The following is a 19,655-nucleotide window of genomic DNA, read 5'->3' on the forward strand; positions in this document are numbered from 1 at the left end:
AGGGGCCCAAACAAAGTACTGAGTACATATGCTTGATCAAATTTGTATATTTCTGTATTACATAACTTTTTGAATTTTGAATTAGGGGTTTTCATAAACTGTAAGCCATAATCAAAATTATATCAAATAAAGGCTTAAAATATCTCGCTTTGCATGTAATGAGTCTATGTATTAGTTTCACCTATTAAGTTGAATTACTGAAATTACTTTTGCACAATATTCTAATTATCGGATTTTCACCTGTACACTAATATGACTGGCCAATGTTGTCTTAAACTCATTGCTTCGACCTGTAGGAACATACTTACATTTGAAGTTTTTTGTTATCTTATAGGCACCGGTTCCCAAGATGGGGGTTAGGACCCCTCAAAGGATCCTTTAAAAATCACCAGATCAAGGATAAGAAATACAATCTGTTACAGTTTCTATTTATTTTCGGATTTTAAAACTATGGAAACAAAATATAGATACTAGGGATACTGGACCCTTTTACCTTCTCATGCCTCTAAAATCTAAAAAATTAAAAAAAAAAAAAATCTCAATTTGTTGGACTGCTCACACCTCCTGTCCACACCAAGACCTGTAAATATGAGCACAAGTAGACATGGCTTCATTGTGAGGTTGGGAACCACTAACATAGGGTACCTTTATGCTGTGATGACGTGCCACTGTTTACATAATGTGTTTTTGCCACAATTAGCAGATGTATTTAAAAGGTATAAAATAAAGCAGGTCATAATTGACAGAAATAATTACCAAGCAACCTTTTATAACCTCTTTGACCACCACCAGGGGCGTAGCACAAAATTCTGGGCCCTGTAGAAGGCCATTTTCTATGGGCTCCTCCCCGCATCCACAGCTATCCATTCTAGCATATTTTTGGGCCCTCCTCACATGAGGGCCATGGGTACTCAGTCCTCTCTTCCCCCCCCCCAGTCCAATACCCCTGACCATCACCCAAAAAAAAAATACCATTGACCTGACCTCATTGTAGTAGCTGCTGATGAGGAAAACGTTATAATTTTACACATAAAAACAACAACAATGGAAACAAAAATACAAAATCTTTTATTATAGATATACTGTATGGCACAAGCAGTCAGCAATTCAACATTTTGAATATGTTATTTTAAGTGTTGGGATTGGTTTTCTCGCAGTTCACAGGCACAGTACCAACGTTACTTTTGGTGAAATGTGTCTTCAGGGTACAAATCAGAGAAAATTGAAGCGAAACTCCTCCTTTGAGGGAGTAAAGACAAAAGCTGGAGAGTCCCCCTGCGTCTGTGTTGTCAGGTGTGTGTGCTGGGCTCCAGTTTGTTGCGGGTGCTCCTCTGTGGCTGGTGTCTGGCTTTTGACGTCAGCTCTCCGGTGGAAAACAGACTTCTTTGGAGAATCCGACACTAATTTGACCTGACCTGATGCAATTTCTGTTGGAATTGGAAAAATCTGTCAATTAACCACACTTTGCCCAAACCTAGAAGTTCTTTTACAATTCCTGAGTCATTTCTAATGTTCAAATCACTCGACTGCTACAACCCACTCACCACTCTGAATGAGTTTGTACTGCTTGCGCTTTTCCTCTTCCATTTTCTGCCTGTAATCTCCCGTCATGGCCCTCATCACCTGCCTCTTCTTGGCCAGTGGAGCTTTGGAGCTTCGTAGAGTCTTCAGGGCACGAGAGGCTTCCTCGTCTGCGCGGAGAATGCTATTAACATGTGTGCTGTATACGCTACACATACGCATTTGTAATACTACATACGATAAAGTAGCCTACACTATATTTTTGGTCACACTAGGCTTCGCATGGTCTGAGTAATCATATCCCAAACATGTATTTTGTATGAACAGGTCAGATGAAGCAGAAATTAAATGTTATACTCTGTTTTGGTGTGCTCTTCTGGGACTTCATTCCCAATTCCAGCTGCTCCATGCACCAGTCCAGCTGTCTGTTCAGCTGCTCCTCTGCACTCTGCAAAACAGTCACATTCTGACATAAAATCAACTAGAACCCACCGCGATTATTTTAAAGGAAAGGATTTCGTACTGACCAGCTCTGTGTCTTCGCCTCCTTGACACCCCTCAGCTGAACAAGGCGTCTGCTGTGATTCGGTGCTATCCGAGTGTTTTTTCTTTCCGGATTTCTTCTTCTTCTTCTTTGCTTTTGATTGCACTGACGGCTCAGGAGGAGAGTTAACCTCCGGCAGGGGGGAAGGCGTTTCCTCTTTGACACATTGTTGGCTGCCTGGAGAGGAAGTGTCTGGGGTCTCTGTCGTCTCCATGTTTTCCACAGGTGGAACAGGAGGAATTTGAAAGTTGAAGGCAAATGCAGGGTCCCGTCTTGTAAAGGAGATCCGGTTTGCTGTTGGTTGGGTCACGTGTGATGGAGATGTCGTCTCCGGAAGTGCTGGAGAGTTGTCAGGGACAAAGTTGAATCTAAAGGTGTTGTCACTGCGATGCCAGAGGGGATTCTCAGCTCTATCGTTGACAGGAACAGAGCCGTTTGACTTTGGTTCAATATCTGTTACACACACACACACACACACACAAACAAACACACACATTAAGATAACTGTCCTTTGGGGGCATTGCATTGACTTAGAATTGCATTAATTACCCCCAAAACGTATTCTAACTTGAACTGAAACAGATACATGCAAATGTATAAAAAACCATCGAACATCAGTGAAAACCTTTTAAGCCCTGTGCCTGGTGGCAGCCACAGTTTGTAAATGTGTGTGAATGGTTCCTGTACTGTGTAAAAGCGCTTTGAGTAGTCGTTAAAACTAGAACAGCGCTATATAAAAACAGCCCATTTACATTCATTTTAGTTACATTATTTAACCAACGGAATTTTGCAGACAAACTGAGTCAAACGATTTAAATCCACATTTTGTTCCCCAAATACGGCCTATAATAGACCACACAAGTGCATCGAGCAAGGCTCATAGAAAAAGCGTTTAGCTTGTGCTGTGTACGTCCAGTTATGATGTAGCCCACCTAGTAGCAGCAGCCTTTGCTCGCTCATGCTGATTCTTCCAGTGCTGCAGCTTTTCAGCTGAAAGGTGCTTGTTAGACGGAACTACTTTACTCGACGCTTCAGGATACAGACGCGCTCAGCGGAACGTGCTCAAGTTGTTTGCCAATATTTGTAAAATACTTCTATTTGCTTAGTTTCCGTGAACTCATGTTGTGTTCACACTTACCACCGGTGTCACCTGAGAATAGGCCCGTCCGGTAATATTTCCCCAACGCCTCTCGTTCCGCCTGGTGGCGTTCGCATCACGACCACAGGCTAGTTTACTGAGTGGATTCATGTGACAAAACAACGTTTTTAATCACTGCAAACAAAAAAAGATTCGTACGCAGACCTTATTGACTGATTTGATGTTTTTTTTTTTCATATGTGAAATATAAACAAAGACATTGAAAAATGGTAAATAGGATAAAGGAAATTATTGCAAATATTTTGAAGATAAGGCTTAATTTCTTAACGTTAAGAGTCTGAGTAAAAAACAAATCAATAAATACACAAGGGGAGTGCGAGAGAATATATGACAGTTTGAAAATACAGATACAGATACACTAATTTGGGCTACAATCAAGGTTAAAAAGTTCAAGGTTCTTTATTGGTTATGTGCACAACAATATGTGCACAACAATAGTTATTCGAAATATACGCAAATGGCAATGACAATCTTAAAGAAAAAACGTAAAAGCAAAACAATCTAATCTTATCTCGTGCAAGTTCATATAGGGCAAACATATATGCAAATAAAATATAATGTAAGTAATATAAATATATGTGTATAATTTGTGTAGACAGTATTGCAAATATATAAAACTAATGTAAAAAAAAAAAGAATGTGGTTAAGTATATGCATTATGAGAAGTAAATATAGGATATAAGTGAAAAATATGTATATATTTGGATCCGCTTTCAGCTGAACTCTCCTCTTTAATCACAAACACGGGTGTTGTCCTAAATAAATGTAAATGTAAATGAACAGATGTTGAAAGCAGTGCGCACTGCAGACATGAATGAAACAGAAGGATCCCTCCGGGTCAGCAGAATAATGTTGAATTTGTCTGTGGTGCTGTACCGTAACATCACAACTTGTGTTTTTTCTCAACCATTAGTGGGTATACAGAGATTTGTTCATGCAGCTCATGCTGTCGATGTACAATGCTTGGTCGGTTTCCAAAATAGAATGATATTTCCTTAAAACAAGTCTATGGTGAGTTTTTCTTTTCATTTTTGAGACGTTTTGTTATTCTCTTCAGATTATAGCTAAATATGGACAGAACAGCTGGCTTGTACAAATAAAACTGCATCCCGAACAGAATATGCCCTGTGTTAATCTTGGATAGGATGTATGTCTTTTCCATCATTGCCTGACACTGACCACGCTTTTTCGAATTCATTAGCCTATTGAAGCTGAGTGATTTCTACACATAACTAGCATTTCTGTTGTTTAACAAGACAGCATTGTTTCCCGTTCGTGCCATTCACAGAAAATTAGGGTATTTGAGCTCGGTGAGCACTGTAATTGATTTGACAAACCCTAAGGCCGTAGAACCAATTGCTAATTCCAACATTGTGCGGACTAAGTTTTGGGTTCATGAATAAATGCAAACCATGTCGACACCTCCGTTTAAAATAATAAGGCACTTCTTGTTTCATTCTACTTTGAATGCAGAGGTAGTAGTGATCCTCCTTCTTTCCTCCACTCAGGGATTTGACTGTGGTCCAGTCATGTTGGCTCAGGGGCGGGACTAAGAGCAGCGCTCCTCTCAGACTATAAATGCCACCTCCTGCGAGAACACCCCCCCAGTCATTATAGTCAACCGACGCATTGCGAGGATACGCTACTTTCCGGGAAAGAAAACACAGAAAGGTATAAGTGTGAGCTTTAATAAAATAGAATCGCATGTTTCTATATTTGGTGTTGTGAGCGAACGTTATTAACTATATAGTGAAGTCTTTTTTTGTTAGAAACGGTATTATAACGTTGTACTTCTTAAGTCACTTGAAAACAAAACCGCGCGCGCCATAGTCAGTCGGCTAACTGCTGGCTACATTTGAGATACTCGTACAAACTTCAGTTTAAATAAACGCGTTATTACAGTCAAACTTACATTTGAGGTTAACTTCACTTGAATGGTCATATCAAATGGGCTTAGATGACTTCCGTGGCTTATTATTGACGGTGTTTAAGCCTAGCTAAGTGGGAGCTAGCTGGCGCCATTTTGCATCGGTTGGTGCTAGGTTTAAAAGTGCTCACTAACGAGCAAAGAAACGTGTGTGAATCCCGCAGCTTAATGGTGGCGCGACTGGCAATGGGCTTGTTTTGTATAAATAAATCCATCGGCGTATCGCCAGAGGTTATACCATGTCTTCACATTAAGAAACGTCCCTTGACAAACAGAGTTGCCGCTAACACCATTTCTAGTAACGTTATCGTTGTTGCTGAAAAATATATCCCGAGATTGTTGGTTTTATGTGAGTGTTGGTTATAAACGATTGCCAATTGTGGTGATGCTACAGTAAAATGTCCCCACTATGGTAGTAATTGGTCCAGTTAAAAGTAGCGTGGTAAGAACAGTAATAATACGTAATGAAATGTAATTAGTTGTTGACCTCATCTTTTTGTTTCCAGACCTGCAGGTGAAGTATGGCTCGTACCAAGCAGACCGCTCGTAAATCCACCGGAGGAAAGGCTCCTAGGAAGCAGCTGGCCACCAAAGCTGCAAGGAAAAGCGCGCCATCCACAGGCGGAGTGAAGAAGCCCCATAGATACAGGTATACATGCTGTGCTCAGGTTTGTTAGTGGTGGTGTAGCAAGGCTATTGTGATTTGTAAATATGAGGCAACAAATAAGAGTTTAAATGCAATATTGAAAACTGTTCAGTGGGTATCGGTCCCCACAGTGTTTCGTTGTTTTGTTGTTGTAGGCCTGGTACCGTTGCTCTGCGTGAGATCCGTCGGTACCAGAAATCCACCGAGCTGCTCATCAGGAAGCTGCCTTTCCAGCGCCTTGTAAGGGAAATCGCTCAAGATTTCAAGACTGATCTGCGTTTCCAGAGTGCAGCTATTGGCGCTCTGCAGGTGAGATGGCACCTAATCTTTTTACGTGTATAGTTATTGTTTGCATTTATTCTAGCTAAATGTTATAACTGATTTCTCCTCCTCGTATAGGAAGCCAGTGAGGCCTACTTGGTTGGACTGTTTGAGGACACCAACCTGTGCGCTATTCACGCCAAGAGGGTTACCATCATGCCCAAGGACATTCAGCTGGCCAGGCGAATTAGAGGAGAGCGTGCATAAATGATTCATTGGATTTTATCTTTTTAGTGGGGGGGGGGATTGACTGGTTTTTTTTGTAAGTCTATGAACTATTACCAGCATGTGTACCACCTTACTTGCAGTTTCAGGCTTGTTTTCCTTTTTTGTACTTTCTTTTCACTTGACTTTCTCAAACTGTCATATTCACTATAGAATAGAGCTTCATATCTGTAAATGCTAAAAACAATATTCCATTGCCTTTCTCAGGTTTGCATACTATTCTAGAATCCATACCTTGTTGTTGGGTGTGTGTGTGTGCATGCCACAGGATTTCTTGTTGTGCTGTAAATAAACTTTCCGCTACCTCAAATTCTCTGCCTGGGTTTTTTTTAAGAGTGTATGCTTTGGATAGGATTAGCATATTAAGTTTAAATTTGCAAAGCTTAAAGCAGGTAAGGCAGCATCAAATCATGTAGTAATCCCCATTGTTAAGAAGGTGCTCATATGGCATGCTAATGTAGAACTGAATTGAGGAAAAAATACCCAGAGACAAGTTGGAGCGTTTACCCTTTAACACATGTTTTATCCAGTCAACTGAACATTTGCAAGAAATTGACACCTTTCACAATTACAACCTATATAAATATACACAAATCTTACATTTAACTTGATTTGATTTCATTTTGGGCTTGCTCCTTTTCTTCTGAAAGCAAGCCTGGTAACTGCTCATAGAGCTCCCTCTCCAGCTGTACATCAATGTCCGTCTCTCCTCTCAATGTGCACCACAATAGAAAGCTGGTGAATATCAGGCTGATGGGGAGCACCTTCCACCAGGGCCGCTCAAACTGGCTCCCCATGGAGCGGTTAACTTTCCAGGTTCTGTGACTGGCTTTACTGGTGGAGAACTTGATGGGTTCATCGTTGACCTCTTTATCGCCATCTTTGGACTCCGCTAACCTCTGAGAGCTCAGAGTTAGGAACCGCACACCGTTCGGTCTGCTGACAAAGAGCACAAACACATCAATTATGAATAGAAAGTAAATTTACATGTTTATTGAAGTGCTGTACTAATGTATAAGAGTGATGTAGAACTTGTCCTTCAGTATTTGCATTTTGGAGACTTAACAGATTTATTTCACATATCAATTTATTAAATATGCCGCCCCGGTTTCTTAAACTACCCAAAGGTGTACATATGACACCTAGCTTAAATTTCATATTACCTTACGAACTCTATAGGTTAGTAACGTTACATTTAAAACTTAGTCATTGAACCACACCACTATTACAGTCAAATTGCGAGCAGATGTACACTCACCTAACTGTCGGGGTAACGTTAGCTTCATGAATCAATATCCCTCGCCTGAAAGCAACGCGTGTCAGACTGCTGAAAACTCGTCCTGCTGTTGTAGACATATCGGACAACTGGTCATATTATGACACCACGTTACGTGGAATAAACTGAAGGTTTTCAACACACATCAAACACACCTTAGTAGGTCATGTAATCATTGTGCAACCTTGAATTTCTTCCGGTTGTGCTGTTGAACACTGATTTTGACCGTTCCACTAAAAGGCAGAGGACTAGCTTCTTTTTCTTTATGGTGGCATTAGTCTATATCAATCTGTAAATATTTAATAAATTAAATATAAATTCCCCCGAATGCTTGTCTTTTCGTCGGTGTCCGTTTCATTCCGCTTTCTTTGTGTTGAACTAAATACGGTGGATTTATGAGGATTATGGTTAACAATCTGAGTTTTATCTCGAACGACTAAAACAACTTTTGAACGTACACATGTTCCACCAAAACAAGTTCCTTCCCGAGGCTATTTTTCAGCGGCACTTGGCGCCGCCATGACGATTGTGATTGATTTAAAAACCTTCATTATCTTGCGGTGAAAGATATGACGATATAATGTTTTGGCCTGAGAAGCACAGACTCTAGTAGTTGGTGTAATTTAATATCAGTCCTTCTTACCAGCTGCTTTATGTTTAAACACTGTAACAATCATAGACTCTGTGTATATATACAATGTAATATACAGTCTAACAATAACAATACCCTGGCCTGCATTAAATTAACTTTTTTCTATGTGTTTAAATGCTGTGGTGTTATTTTCTACTGAAACATATTTCCAAACCACACTCACTTTAAGAAACCATCATATTCTTTTCCTCAATATTTAACAATAGGCTCGTTCGAGATGAGCCAGGTCTGCGCAGAATCGATCACCGGCGATCGGCGCCCGTTGCATGCCGGTTAGATTTGTGTCCGACTTGATCCCGACTTGCTCTGACGTCATGCACACGTGGGCAACGGAAATCTCACGAGAGCAAGGCGGCCGCAGTTCTGAGACGCAGGCGGCGCAGTTGCTTTTCACCGACTGCAAGAGCCAGGCGCACCCAGGCGGACCCAGAGCATGCTGGGAAACGCCGGCTTCTCAGCTGATTTAACACCTGATTGGTTTACAACATGATGACGTTTTATATAAACTTTTACTGTTTTTGAATCGGAAGGATTTTAATTGCTATTTGTCTGATTTAAAGACTTATTCTGTACATAACACATGTTGTGAGGCTGATATTAGTTTAGAAGTCAAAGAGACTAAACCGTTCAGATCAGATCACTCAGTCTGTTGTTAATTAAAATCAGCAACAGATCTCATAGAAGCACTTTGCCAGCTACTCTGTCATATTAAAACAACTGGGACTGTGTACCAGCTGGTATGTGGGTCTGATTAGATTTTGTTAAATCGGAATCGCACCACAGTGTTTTCATCACTTCTGTCCAGCCTGAAGGCGGCTGGAATCGGCTGGAAACTGTCCCTTTACCGCAGCTTCTGTCACCGCCCCCCGCTGCTGCCGCCGGCTCTCGTCCACTTTACAGGCGAGGCGCAGTTCATCTCGAACGAGCCTAATATATAAAATATGTTTACTACGAGGGTCTTTGAAGCGGTCTCACCCATTAACCAATCACAAAACAAAGGGAGATATCCGTCCAATCACGCTTTATCTTTCCGACATCACTTCCGGTTTAGGTCCATGCGCTAGCTCTACCTTTCTGATACAGTCTTTGGTCTCTGCTTACTCGAACTATACACGTTTTGTTGCAGTTTAAGTAAGTACATTTGTATATAAGAACAATGTGATAAGATACATGTTTGGTCAGTGAATAGCTGCGTTATAAACGTGATGGCAGTTTACGTGGGGGCGGTGGAAATCACATTAACCAGCGTAACACGTGTTTGGGCTGTGAAAAATGTTTACATGTGTTGAGTATCAGTTGTACTTGAGGTCAAAATGTTCTTGTATTTCTCTGTCAATGTCATGAAATGTTTATCACAGCAAATTAAGTAAGCAAAAGCCCTAATCCTCCTCTAGGCTTATTATATGCCGATTTAGTACTACAGCGTGTGTGTGTGTGCATTGTTTAGTATGCTCATGCTTTTGTTTGTAGGAGTATATTATCCCATGGCCAAAGACAAATCTTTGACAATCCCGCCTAAAAGGAAGAAGTTGAGTTCAAATGTCAGCGAGGAAGAAGTGATGGACACTAAAACAAAAAAGAAAAGGAAAAAGATGAAAGTAGAGGTGAGTACGACAGTACCTGTACCCGTAGACATATATGCCTGTTTTAGTTGACACAACCTGAAAGAATAACCTAAAAATCATGATTGTTTGTTTAATTCAGGAGGCTCCAGTACAGATTCCTCATGTGACAATCACAGCAGATGATAAAAAACAGAAAAACAAAAACAAAAAGAAACAAATGACAGAGCAAGCACAGAAGACAAAGCAAAGTGAGGTAAGAGCATTATCTGTTTCCATTTGTTTTCTTCTGTTTCTGTGAGTACTCAGGTGAACTCAGTTGATTTTTTTTTTTTTTTTTTTTTTTTACTCGTCTATACAGAATGCTCTTTACTTGGGCTGGTAATAACCCAGTCGTAAAACAAGGTGTTTTAAGGTGCTGAAAACCATAATTTATAGCAGCTGAAAGTTATAGTTTTTGGAGGCCAAGTGAAAGTTGACATTGTATTCTTATAGTTTAGTTTGTATTACTAAAATGATTTATATGACAAACATTGTTCAGATTTTTCAATCCCGGTGGCATCAGAAATGCCTTAAAAGCTGAAATTTAAATGGATTTAACTCTGTCATAACACAATAAAAAAATTCCCTTAAACGGTATACATAAACAATAAATAACGGATTCAACATAAGCGTTTCCACAACAGTTGGAGCCCTTGCGTTTTCATTGTCCCTTAATGTCTTTACACTGATGGCACAGACGTGATCTATTATTGGTGTGACCTACAGTATGCAGTTGGCAGTTATTTGAGGGGGCAGAACAGTTTCTGGAAGGATGTTAGAGCTTCGATGTGTGGACCGCCTTGGTCTGTCGCATGTTGCATGGCCACATGTGCTTCCCGCTGGTACAGAGAGAACTTTTCCTGTGGCTGACCTGTGCCTGAGCTTGGCCCATATGATCCTCAGTTTATTCTGAAAGGTCTCCCCAAGGAAGCTGTAGATGAGCGGGTTCAGGCAGCTGTTGGAAAAGGCAGCCAGCCTGACAGCATGACCTGTTAGGGGATAATCCTGCCAAAGTGTCCCACTTTCTGCGTCACCTCTCAGAAGGTCAACACTTAAAAACACATTCTCCGGGAGCCAGCAAAGGAAGAAGACTAACACAGCGGCTGAGATCATCCGCAGGGCTTTCTGCCTGCGAGGCCTCTGCTGTGGGCCATCATGACCCCTGTTGCTCCGCTGCAGCACCTGTGCTATTTTCCAGTAGCAGAGACCCATGATGCAGAAAGGTAACAAGAAACCCAGCATCACCTCCAGCCACTGAATCTGGGTCATGTTTGCGAAGCAGAAGTGGAGTTCCCCAGCGTGTTGCCATTGAGCTATAGCGAAAGGGAGCACGGTGAGCAACGACGAAAACACCCAGATAAGGAAGCAGCTGAGGCGTGCACGAGGCATGCTGTGACCAATGAAGCCAGTCAGTGAGACAAAGCGGTCAAAGCTCATCCAGGTTAAGAAAAAGACACTGCTGTACATGTTGACCTGCTGAAAAAAGTTCATGAAGGTGCAGAGGCCGGGCTTGTCATAGTAGCCTGGCTTCAGATTGAACACCTCAATCAGAGAGTCAGCCACAAGGGCGAGGTCGGCAACGGCAAGGTTCACAAAGTAGAGGTCCGGGGCTGTCAAGTGGCCCCTGTGGTACAGGTTCACCACTAAGATGAGAATGTTCCCGATGAAACCGACAGGGAACAGGAATATAAGGTAGAGGCTGGAGAGGAAGAGGCTGATTAAATAAAGCTGACTACTCTCTGAAAATGCCTGCAGAAAATCCGACACGGCTGCCTTTGTGCCATTTATCTGAACAGTAAACACTCTGTGGTCCATGTACATGGTCACGTCCAATATTACACTTTAGTGTTGATCTGGTGTTAGCAGTAGCTAATCAATAAGTTGCCATAATGCTTAGTTTTCCAAAGGTTTCGCCCCAGTAGAGACCATGGTGTCACCTGTTTCCTCTTTCTGCACCGGGGTCTTCTTGGATGAACTGTACAGTGATGCCCACTCTTTGTTCTGCACAGAGAGGAGAAAGGCAGTTAGTCAAGCTTGTTTTCAGCTTCTCAGAAATTGGGATATTTCTTGGTTATATGTTTATACCCACTCTTACAAAATGTCATACATCCTTCTATTCAAGATTATTATAAAGATCAGTTTTAAGCCCCATGGTTTTTCAATGTTTTTTTAGCTCTGCTGTAGCTGTTAAAATGTCAGATTGGCTGCCTTTAAAAAAAAAAAAAAATTTCAGAATGTTATTTCAGAGTAAGGATTATAAGAGAATGCGCCCTTCTGTTGATACAAAATTGCAATAATGGGGTGGCCTAGTAGTCCTATTTTTTTTTTTTCCCTCTACTGTCAATTTTATAATAAAAGACATGCTTTAAAATCGTTGTTGTGCTATAGTTGCTTTAGAACAACTTAGTGGCTTAGTTCAAATTAGTGGTACATTTAACAGAATTTAAAACTATAAGACAATAGTCAGTTATCTTTGATATAATTCATTTGATTCGTATAAAATACCTACCTGAGTTTTCTTGCGCTGCATTGCGGTCTTTATAATCCTCCCTGTGCCGATGGTGGTGACTTTGTAAGCAGGTGTCACAGAAAATCCAGAGAAATGTTGTGGTGCCACCCACAAACAGCAACAAACACACAACGCAGGCGGGTGCGCACACACTCACTTGCACAAATTAGATTTTTTTTTCCCCCAGACAGATATGAAAACCTTTTTTTTTTTTTCACAGCGTCAGTTTATTATACAGTAAGTAGTCACAATTAACATCCCCGATGTATGTTTATATAGACTTATTTTATTGCATAAAAGTGCGAACAGGACTATGATTGTAGAATGTTAAAATATATAAATATGGGAGTCCTGGCACTTTTAGCAGACAGACTAACAGTTTATTTACACAAAACAAGATGAAGGACAGACTGGAACAGTTTCAATTCATCTTTTTTTTTTTCGGGACATTAATAACAAAAAATATTATAATATTATTTAGCAGCCCCTTTGTTTTTAGTTTTGGTTCACAGGCACCTGTTTGAGACTGAATGTGATTTGCCATAATTATAATGTATAAATACATTTTTCCTTTTAATGATTTTGACTTTCCTATAAGATCTGTGTTGCTACAATGGTTCTACACAGTGTGAACCAAGTCTAAAATTAAATGTGATGGAAAAAGCCTAAACAAACCAGCTCCTCTATTAATTTTCTTACTGGTCCCTGGTTTTGAGCCACTCTATGTTGGCACTGATGCAATATGGGATCCATGCAGGTCAGTTTTTCCTAGAAGTGGTGCCCATCAATTTCTTCAGTTCACATTATCACCTGTCTGGCTTGTTTTGGTTCTTTTTAACAGCTTTAGAACTAATAATAAAGTAAATTATATTGACACCGTTGGCCTAAACTTAGAATCAGACTTTTATTTTCCTTGACCTAATGTTTTTTCCTATGTGGCATTCTGGGAATTGCAGAGGTTTTTTTGAGGCATTTGGTCTAAATGGACTTTTGTGCAAATTGTGTTTATACAAACAGTCTGTTTTCCGAGAAAAGAGGTGTGTCTGAGGGAAGTTTAAAGAGAGATAAAATTGCATATACTACCAACAGTAAGTCCTTTTTGTGAACATATTGCAACAGTGACTATAAGGACTGTACATGGGGCACAGTTCTGGAGATGTATAGCAAAACCTTTTAATTTTTGTAAAGTACAAATGGACAAAAAAAATGAAATTTGAAAAATAGCTTGGCAAACTTTGAGAAAACATGCATTAAAACAGTTAAAAAGAAAAATAAACACTGAAAGCATTTTAAAAGTAAGATTAGGAATATGTCCAATACATTAGATCTCAAAAGTCTTTATTTCGATGCATCAGGAGAGTTTGGTTTTAGATTAGAGTCGTTGTCCTCTATGACTCTAGGTCCTGCAGGGTGTCTGTGATCTCGATGTGGGGAGCGATAATGTTTCTGTTGGGCTGTGTGCGTCCTGGGCTTCGACAGGTGTCCCTCAGCTGCCTAAACACTCCGTGGAGACTCTCTCGACACGGCCTGTGCATGAGCAGCACTAGCAGGAGGCTGACACTGCTCCCTGAGAAGAGTACAAACTCAGCCACGCTCAGAAACGCCTGCTCACGATGGCCCAGCTCCTTCTTCTCTTGTTGTTCTAGTTGTGCTCCTCTCACCAGCGCCACGCTGTAGAAGAGCTGGCAGAAAAATATGACCACGGTGACGGTCAGGAACACAGGACCTTCCTCACAGCCGGAGAGGAAACGCCCTTTTGATTTCCACTGCCGGACGCAGCCACCTATTAGAAGTCCCAGTTGAAGGATGTAGGGAATCAAAAAAGCCAGGCACAACCTAGCCGCTGCATACGACTCACCAGCATGAGTTGGATCCATAAAACACGTGGCATTTTCATTCAGACCACCTTTGAGTCCACGAAGTCCAGCCAGCAGTAGAGAAATCAGGATAGAGGTCAGGATCACCAGAGCCGCACAGACCCACGGCTTCCTCAGCAGGGCGTGGGATGGAGGATCCAGGGTTAGGACATAAGCCATGAGCACTAAGACCAGCAGGCCACTCAGAGAGGCTGTGTTGATGGTAAAGGAGAGAGCAGCACAGCCCAAACCCGTGGTAAGCAGGTATCCTGGTCTGTATGCCACAGCGTGGAGAGAGAGAAGCAGAAGCAGCAGCTGGAGGCCACAAAAGCCCCAGAGCAAGCAGTCGAGCCAGGCCAGCCGTCTCTGGGCTCTGTAGGTCTGGATGAAGCTGTAGAGCAGGAAGCAGCCTGCGATGAAGCCCAGCCCCGCCAAGAAACTGTAGACATAGTTTGCCCGGGAGGTTATGTCATTGGCTGCAATTTTGTCTAAGTCAGTAGGAAAGTAGGCTGCTGAAGTGGAGGTGTCAATGATGGAGGTGTTATTTTCCACGACAGTGAAATTGTTGGAATATGGAGATGTGGTGCCCCACGCCAAGTCCACGCTTTGATTAGACTGAAAATGAAAAGAGAAAACATGCTCTGATGACATCCTGTCTTCTTTAGCATCAGCCGCCAGTGTTTGTCAAGCATTTCCTCCCGTCAGGGGAGAATAGAAATCGAATGAACTATTAGCAAAGTGCAGGTGCTTTGGGTACAAGTATTTGTATATTATGTATGACTTGGTGTCTGTGAATCAGCTGTCCTTTTAGTGCACCAAAACAAGTGGAAAACTATGTTTGAGGAAATAAGCTCATGTATTAGCTCAACACTGTTTACTATTGCTTAGCCTGTGAATCGTTAAATTGGATTTTCACAGAAACCTACTCTTACAACATATTGGGCATTTCCTTCCTGAATTAACTCAAAAGTTGAGCTAAAATTTTAACTTAACAGGAGGTCATTATTGTAGATCTCTAAAAATATATATACAGTGCTGACTAGATTTTAGAAAGGAAACATTTTGAATATATTTAGTTAAAATGTTTGTTTTCTAAAATCTTTTCTACGACCACATGTCCCCGTTGGCCCGTCTTTGTCTGCTCTCCTTTGAGGAACTGCCTACTCAGTAAAAACACATGCTTCCACTTACCATGTTTGCTTTCGTCACCCGCTCGTCTTCTGTTTTGTATCCACCAGCCTGGCGCTGGTGATTGACTTAAATCTCTGAAAGTGATGCTCTCTGCATGGACACGGCCACTCACTGTGAAGGACTTTTTATATTTCTATGGGCGATACCCTGCCAGCATACTTTCAGAATGACTTTGTGGCCATGTGATCAAAATCTTTCCCTCCCCTCCCTCTTTTTTTTTTCTTCTCCTTCATCATCGTGCAGACTGAGGTCTGTTAAATCCGAGCATACTGCGTCCCTTGTTTAACTTCCCCTGAGAGTTAAACACAGTCTTCAAGTCGTGCCGTGGTTACTGGCTCCTGCTGCTAAATGGCTTTAATTTGGTTCTTTATTCCTTAAGTTTAAACAAGTGTTTTACCAAGCATGAAGTATTCTGCAGACGAATGGAGAGCTAGATACTTCATTTCATCCTGTTACAAAGGGAATATATACATTTTTGCCTGTGGTAGTGTTGTCTCGCAGCAGTTTTTCCGTCATGAAACTGAAATTCCATTTTTGTACACTCACACAACACCTGTTTGTTTTTGTGGCTCCTCTGTATGATTGGGCAAAAAACAACTTAACGGGGTGTTATTTTTAAACCGTACAAACGTGTGCTGTGGAAGTGAATTGCGAGGGCTTTGAATGCTGAAGGGATGTCGCACACCACAGTAAACTTCACAACACCGTATATTCTGACCTCATAGCTGCAGATACAGGAAACGTTCCTCTGAGCTAAAGTACAACAGGAAGTGATTCAAACTCAAAAGGGTGTTTTAGCTTTCACATGTCTGTAGCAAAACAAAATGTTACATTTATTTTATCTCTTACATTAAACTTAAGATATTTTAAGCATGTATTATTAGCTCTGCACTGACCCAGAAAACTGTAAAATACTGAAAATAGGCAGGAAATGGCTGTTAAGTAAACAGTTTTGTTATTGTTATAAATCTTTATATTTTTCTTACCGTTCAATCAATGTGGAGTTATTTAGGGATGTTGGATAATGGGTTTTGATAAAGGTCTACAAAGGAAGGCCTGTTAATGGAGATAACTCCCATGAGCCTTTGTTTTGCTTTGGTGCAACTTCCAGATTTCCAATCCACGCCATCGCCCCGAGGGGACACACGAGCTGGAGGGAGAGGAGGACTTAAGTCCCGAAGAGAAGCGTGTCCTGGAGAGGAAGATGAAGAAGATCCTGAAAAAGGAAGAGAAGAAGAGGCTTAAAGCTGAGGGAGAGACCTTACCAAAACCTGAGGCATCTGAACCCATTGCACCTCAGCAGGCCTTAGATTACCTCACCTGGTAAGAGCAATTCTTATTTAGTACATTACAGGACAGGTAAATTGACTTGTTGGCCTCCTGCCAATGATGTCATCGCTTCTTTACGAAACCCCAGGTCCAAAACAACCCCTTTACTGTATCCAGTTAACCAGCAACTTACTATTCAGGTATTTAAGCCAGGATATGAATCCAGAAGACCACAAATGGTTCACAAACTGGCCATCTTTAAATTACATTTCACAGCAAAAAAAAAAGGACGTAATCGGAAACACCTGAACAATGTGATGCAATTCAATAGAGTCCTCAAAACAAAATACTACTTTGGTTATGTTGGTTACTTATGTTGAGAATGTGTCAAAAGTGTAACTTGTTGGTAATTGTTGATGGGGGTGGTGTATGGTCAGGTTTCACACATTAAGTTCAGTATACCAGTCATAAGGAGCACAACCTTGTGAAAATGTTGTAATGTATAATGTCTCCTGTGGCTCTGAAGGATCCTTCTAAAGTCCGAGAAAATTAACCCTGATTATTTTGACTTGAGAAAGCCTGTGTTGCTAACTTGGGGTGTTGAGTTTGAAAGAGGTTTGTGTTGACCAGACAGGCAGGGTCTAATGAAAGATCTTATCACGTTGCATTGTGAAAGGGGTGTTGCATGATCCAGTGTTATTTAGATTGACCCATATTAGGGACTAAACCTCAGGATACCTTGGCCTCTACTACTTTTTCTGAAGTACCTCTTCAAGGACAAGGTCCTACCCCTTGTTATGTATATGGGAGGACATAATACAGTGAATAGTATAAAGCAACCCTGCATAGTAACACAGTTAACAAATTGCGGTATCAAAAAAAAAAAAAAAATCAACGCCTTTCTTGTAATAACAACTTGCATCGGTTTTGTCTTTGCAGCTGGGCAGAGAACCGTGCGGAGTGGAAGTTCCAGAAGACCAGGCAGACATGGTTACTGCAGCACATGTTTGACCCCCAACAGGTAAAACAAACCAGTGTGGTGGTGGTGATGGTGATGATGATGATGATGATGATTCTCAGCTGAGGTACAGAGTGAGGGAGTTGTTGACCCCAGAGCAATGTCTTTCTGTTTGAGTTACACCCACTCTCTAATCTCCATTCATAAAATATACTGTATAATTTTAAGACTGCTGTTTTTCTAAGCATTTTTTGAATACCGCATGGGTAACACTTTTGTAGAACAGAGGTCGATCTATGAAAAATTCATTAGTGTATAAGTCTTTATGAACAACATACATTTAAAGATGTGCTCTCATGCCATCTTTTAAGAATTATATATTTTAAGTACAATATACTTTATATTTATTACAATTAACTATTTACTTACTGTTTCCATTTATTTATACAGTATAATATCTAAACTAATAGGCAGCTGACTGGATTCAAGCAACACGATCATATAAAATATTCTCTCTCAGATTCCAGAGGGGAAGTTCTCCGTGCTGCTTCAGTACCTGGAGGGGCTCCGTGGAGGAGCCAGAGACATCACAGTGCAGAAGGCCTTAGTGCAGGTCGAGGAGTCAGGACAAGCACCAGAGGACACAGATGTCCAGCAGAGGGCGCACAGAGCCAGAGAAGTTATCCAGCTGCTCTCCTGAAGCCACCACCATCAATCAAAATGAAGCAGGAAAAAGACTGAAACATGTTTGTTGGTCAGTGGACTGAATCACCGCTGTGGTCTCAAGCTAGGTTCAAAATGTGTTGTTTTTTGGACTGGTCCTTAAGGGGTAAGGATGGGTTTTGATTAAATTGCCAGTCTTGCTTACATTTTTTTAATATTTAAATTTGTCTAGGTTACTTTTAAAAAAAATTCTCGAGATTGCTTGTGTGCATCATTGTCTGGTAGTAAGGAGTTACCAGAATCATTTTCTAAAGTATGAAATCTTACAAGTTCATTTTACACGGTAGCTACTTTTACCAGCTCCAAATGTAAATAGTCCAGTTTAGCCATTATGGGCAGACAAGGAGAGATGAAGATGCAACAGAATGCTGAGGACTGCTGGAGTTAAAGTGTCAGGAATGTTTGTAGTCAAGACGTGTTTGTGCGTGTCAAAGCCCCATAATCTGTGAAGTCACTTTTCTCATCCATTCAAGGTATAAGCGTGATTCAGTTTTAGTTCTCCTCTTCTTTCCAGCCCAGAGGTTCACGATTCATACATTTGTGGGATTAATGTAGACCTATTCTTAAACTAAATCTGTCTAATCACGTGAGGGTGTTGTTGTTCATAATATTCATATAGCCAAGCTTTGTAGTACCTAAAATTCACATCTTGTCCATGCCCACAGCAGATATACAGTAAGTACTGTTTAGGAGCAGCTGCCAGTTGTGGCTGCTTGATCTGACAGAATGTAGGCCTTCTGCACCATAAAGATACGTTTTGACTCTTATTTCAGGTTATACACTTTTCAGGGGAAACAACTGAGTCTCTATATGTAAGTTAAGGCTGGTGGCGTCACTTCCTGGATTTATAAAAATACCAAGTACACACTATTCCAGTGACATAAATACTACCACAAGCCTATCTGGTGGTCTGATTCACATAAACACCAGTTATCTCATAAAATGCTTTATGTCCTGTCCATTAGAAAATAAATCCTGTCATAGATGTTTTTTCATAGTGTCTCCCACCTGGTGAAAGGTATGTATTTTTTCAGTGCGCCAATTAAATACACTACAAATATTCACCTGTAAAAGTGTTAAGGAACTTTACAATTGTAAGAAGTGTTAACCTGCTCAAGACTTAAATGTTTAAACAAACACATTCAACTTTTCCCCCTCTCGAAACTTTATTAAAAAAAAAAAAAGTTTCTTCTCAATATGTTTGCAGAATTTTATTTATCAACGAGACTGATGAAAAGTCCTCCAAAGTGTGTGTGTGTGGGGGGGGGGGGGGG

At 40.9% G+C, this 19,655-nt stretch overlaps 7 protein-coding genes across 8 annotated transcripts in view; 3 read left to right on the forward strand and 4 right to left on the reverse strand.

Annotated features, from left to right (window-relative positions):
* wdr24 (WD repeat domain 24) overlaps window positions 1-2,550 on the forward strand; it is a 22,470-nt gene extending 19,920 nt beyond the window's left edge. Inside the window, exon 12 of the transcript XR_004327250.1 lies at window positions 2,524-2,550. The gene's annotated coding sequence lies outside the window, so the exon portion shown is untranslated. The remainder of the gene's footprint in view (window positions 1-2,523) is intronic.
* c21h8orf33 (chromosome 21 C8orf33 homolog) lies at window positions 1,046-3,263 on the reverse strand. The gene is made up of 5 exons (XM_032502589.1): window positions 2,998-3,263; window positions 2,049-2,518; window positions 1,879-1,969; window positions 1,545-1,691; window positions 1,046-1,427 (listed from the first exon to the last, which is right to left on the reverse strand). The coding sequence occupies exons 1-5, from the start codon at window positions 3,023-3,025 to the stop codon at window positions 1,213-1,215; spliced, it is 951 nt and encodes a 316-aa protein (XP_032358480.1). The 5' UTR covers window positions 3,026-3,263; the 3' UTR covers window positions 1,046-1,212.
* A 1,469-nt stretch (window positions 3,264-4,732) lies between these two features.
* On the forward strand, window positions 4,733-6,653 carry h3f3d (H3 histone, family 3D; the record flags this gene model as incomplete). The annotated part of the gene is given in 4 exon segments (XM_032502596.1): window positions 4,733-4,895; window positions 5,658-5,800; window positions 5,953-6,106; window positions 6,197-6,653. Coding segments are annotated over 3 exon segments (411 nt in total). The 3' UTR covers window positions 6,326-6,653.
* Window positions 6,654-6,939: 286 nt separating this feature from the next.
* uqcc4 (ubiquinol-cytochrome c reductase complex assembly factor 4) lies at window positions 6,940-7,833 on the reverse strand. 2 transcript variants are annotated; one of them, XM_032502595.1, is made up of 2 exons: window positions 7,602-7,833; window positions 6,940-7,279 (listed from the first exon to the last, which is right to left on the reverse strand). In XM_032502595.1, the coding sequence occupies exons 1-2, from the start codon at window positions 7,697-7,699 to the stop codon at window positions 6,946-6,948; spliced, it is 432 nt and encodes a 143-aa protein (XP_032358486.1). In that variant the 5' UTR covers window positions 7,700-7,833; the 3' UTR covers window positions 6,940-6,945. The 2 variants fall into 2 exon arrangements, with proteins under 2 accessions (XP_032358486.1, XP_032358485.1); XM_032502594.1 differs by having other exon boundaries at window positions 6,940-7,282; window positions 7,602-7,828.
* A 1,314-nt stretch (window positions 7,834-9,147) lies between these two features.
* Window positions 9,148-19,547, forward strand: chlsn (cholesin). The gene is made up of 6 exons (XM_032502593.1): window positions 9,148-9,402; window positions 9,742-9,875; window positions 9,976-10,089; window positions 16,543-16,754; window positions 17,640-17,721; window positions 18,179-19,547. Exons 2-6 carry the CDS (start codon window positions 9,756-9,758, stop codon window positions 18,356-18,358), a joined length of 708 nt encoding a protein of 235 aa, XP_032358484.1. The 5' UTR covers window positions 9,148-9,402; window positions 9,742-9,755; the 3' UTR covers window positions 18,359-19,547.
* LOC116671363 (G-protein coupled estrogen receptor 1) lies at window positions 10,157-12,533 on the reverse strand. The gene is made up of 2 exons (XM_032502587.1): window positions 12,385-12,533; window positions 10,157-11,876 (listed from the first exon to the last, which is right to left on the reverse strand). The coding sequence occupies exon 2, from the start codon at window positions 11,694-11,696 to the stop codon at window positions 10,596-10,598; it is 1,101 nt and encodes a 366-aa protein (XP_032358478.1). The 5' UTR covers window positions 11,697-11,876; window positions 12,385-12,533; the 3' UTR covers window positions 10,157-10,595.
* LOC116671364 (uncharacterized) lies at window positions 12,614-15,940 on the reverse strand. Its single transcript, XM_032502588.1, has 2 exons — window positions 15,432-15,940; window positions 12,614-14,855 (listed from the first exon to the last, which is right to left on the reverse strand). The coding sequence occupies exons 1-2, from the start codon at window positions 15,432-15,434 to the stop codon at window positions 13,773-13,775; spliced, it is 1,086 nt and encodes a 361-aa protein (XP_032358479.1). The 5' UTR covers window positions 15,435-15,940; the 3' UTR covers window positions 12,614-13,772.
* Window positions 19,548-19,655: the final 108 nt, after the last annotated feature.

The sequence above is a fragment of the Etheostoma spectabile genome, chromosome 21 (assembly GCF_008692095.1).
Source record: "Etheostoma spectabile isolate EspeVRDwgs_2016 chromosome 21, UIUC_Espe_1.0, whole genome shotgun sequence".
Classification (NCBI taxonomy): Eukaryota; Metazoa; Chordata; class Actinopteri; order Perciformes; family Percidae; genus Etheostoma; species Etheostoma spectabile.

Excerpts from the sequence above, each read along its gene's own strand:
- c21h8orf33 (XM_032502589.1), bottom strand. The coding sequence starts at position 3,025 with ATGAGCGAGCAAAGGCTGCTGCTACTAG. Across the intron at positions 2,519-2,997 it reads GCAAAGGCTGCTGCTACTAG|ATATTGAACCAAAGTCAAAC; the intron begins GTGGGCTACATC and ends TGTGTGTAACAG. Across the intron at positions 1,692-1,878 it reads GAAGAGCACACCAAAACAGA|ACGAGGAAGCCTCTCGTGCC; the intron begins GTATAACATTTA and ends TTCTCCGCGCAG.
- uqcc4 (XM_032502594.1), bottom strand. The coding sequence starts at position 7,699 with ATGTCTACAACAGCAGGACGAGTTTTCAGCAGTCTGACACGCGTTGCT. Across the intron at positions 7,283-7,601 it reads AACGTTACCCCGACAGTTAG|CAGACCGAACGGTGTGCGGT; the intron begins GTGAGTGTACAT and ends GCTCTTTGTCAG.
- chlsn (XM_032502593.1), top strand. The coding sequence starts at position 9,756 with ATGGCCAAAGACAAATCTTTGACAATCCCGCCTAAAAGGAAGAAGTTG. Across the intron at positions 10,090-16,542 it reads AGAAGACAAAGCAAAGTGAG|ATTTCCAATCCACGCCATCG; the intron begins GTAAGAGCATTA and ends TGCAACTTCCAG. Across the intron at positions 16,755-17,639 it reads GCCTTAGATTACCTCACCTG|CTGGGCAGAGAACCGTGCGG; the intron begins GTAAGAGCAATT and ends TTGTCTTTGCAG.
- LOC116671363 (XM_032502587.1), bottom strand. The coding sequence starts at position 11,696 with ATGTACATGGACCACAGAGTGTTTACTGTTCAGATAAATGGCACAAAG.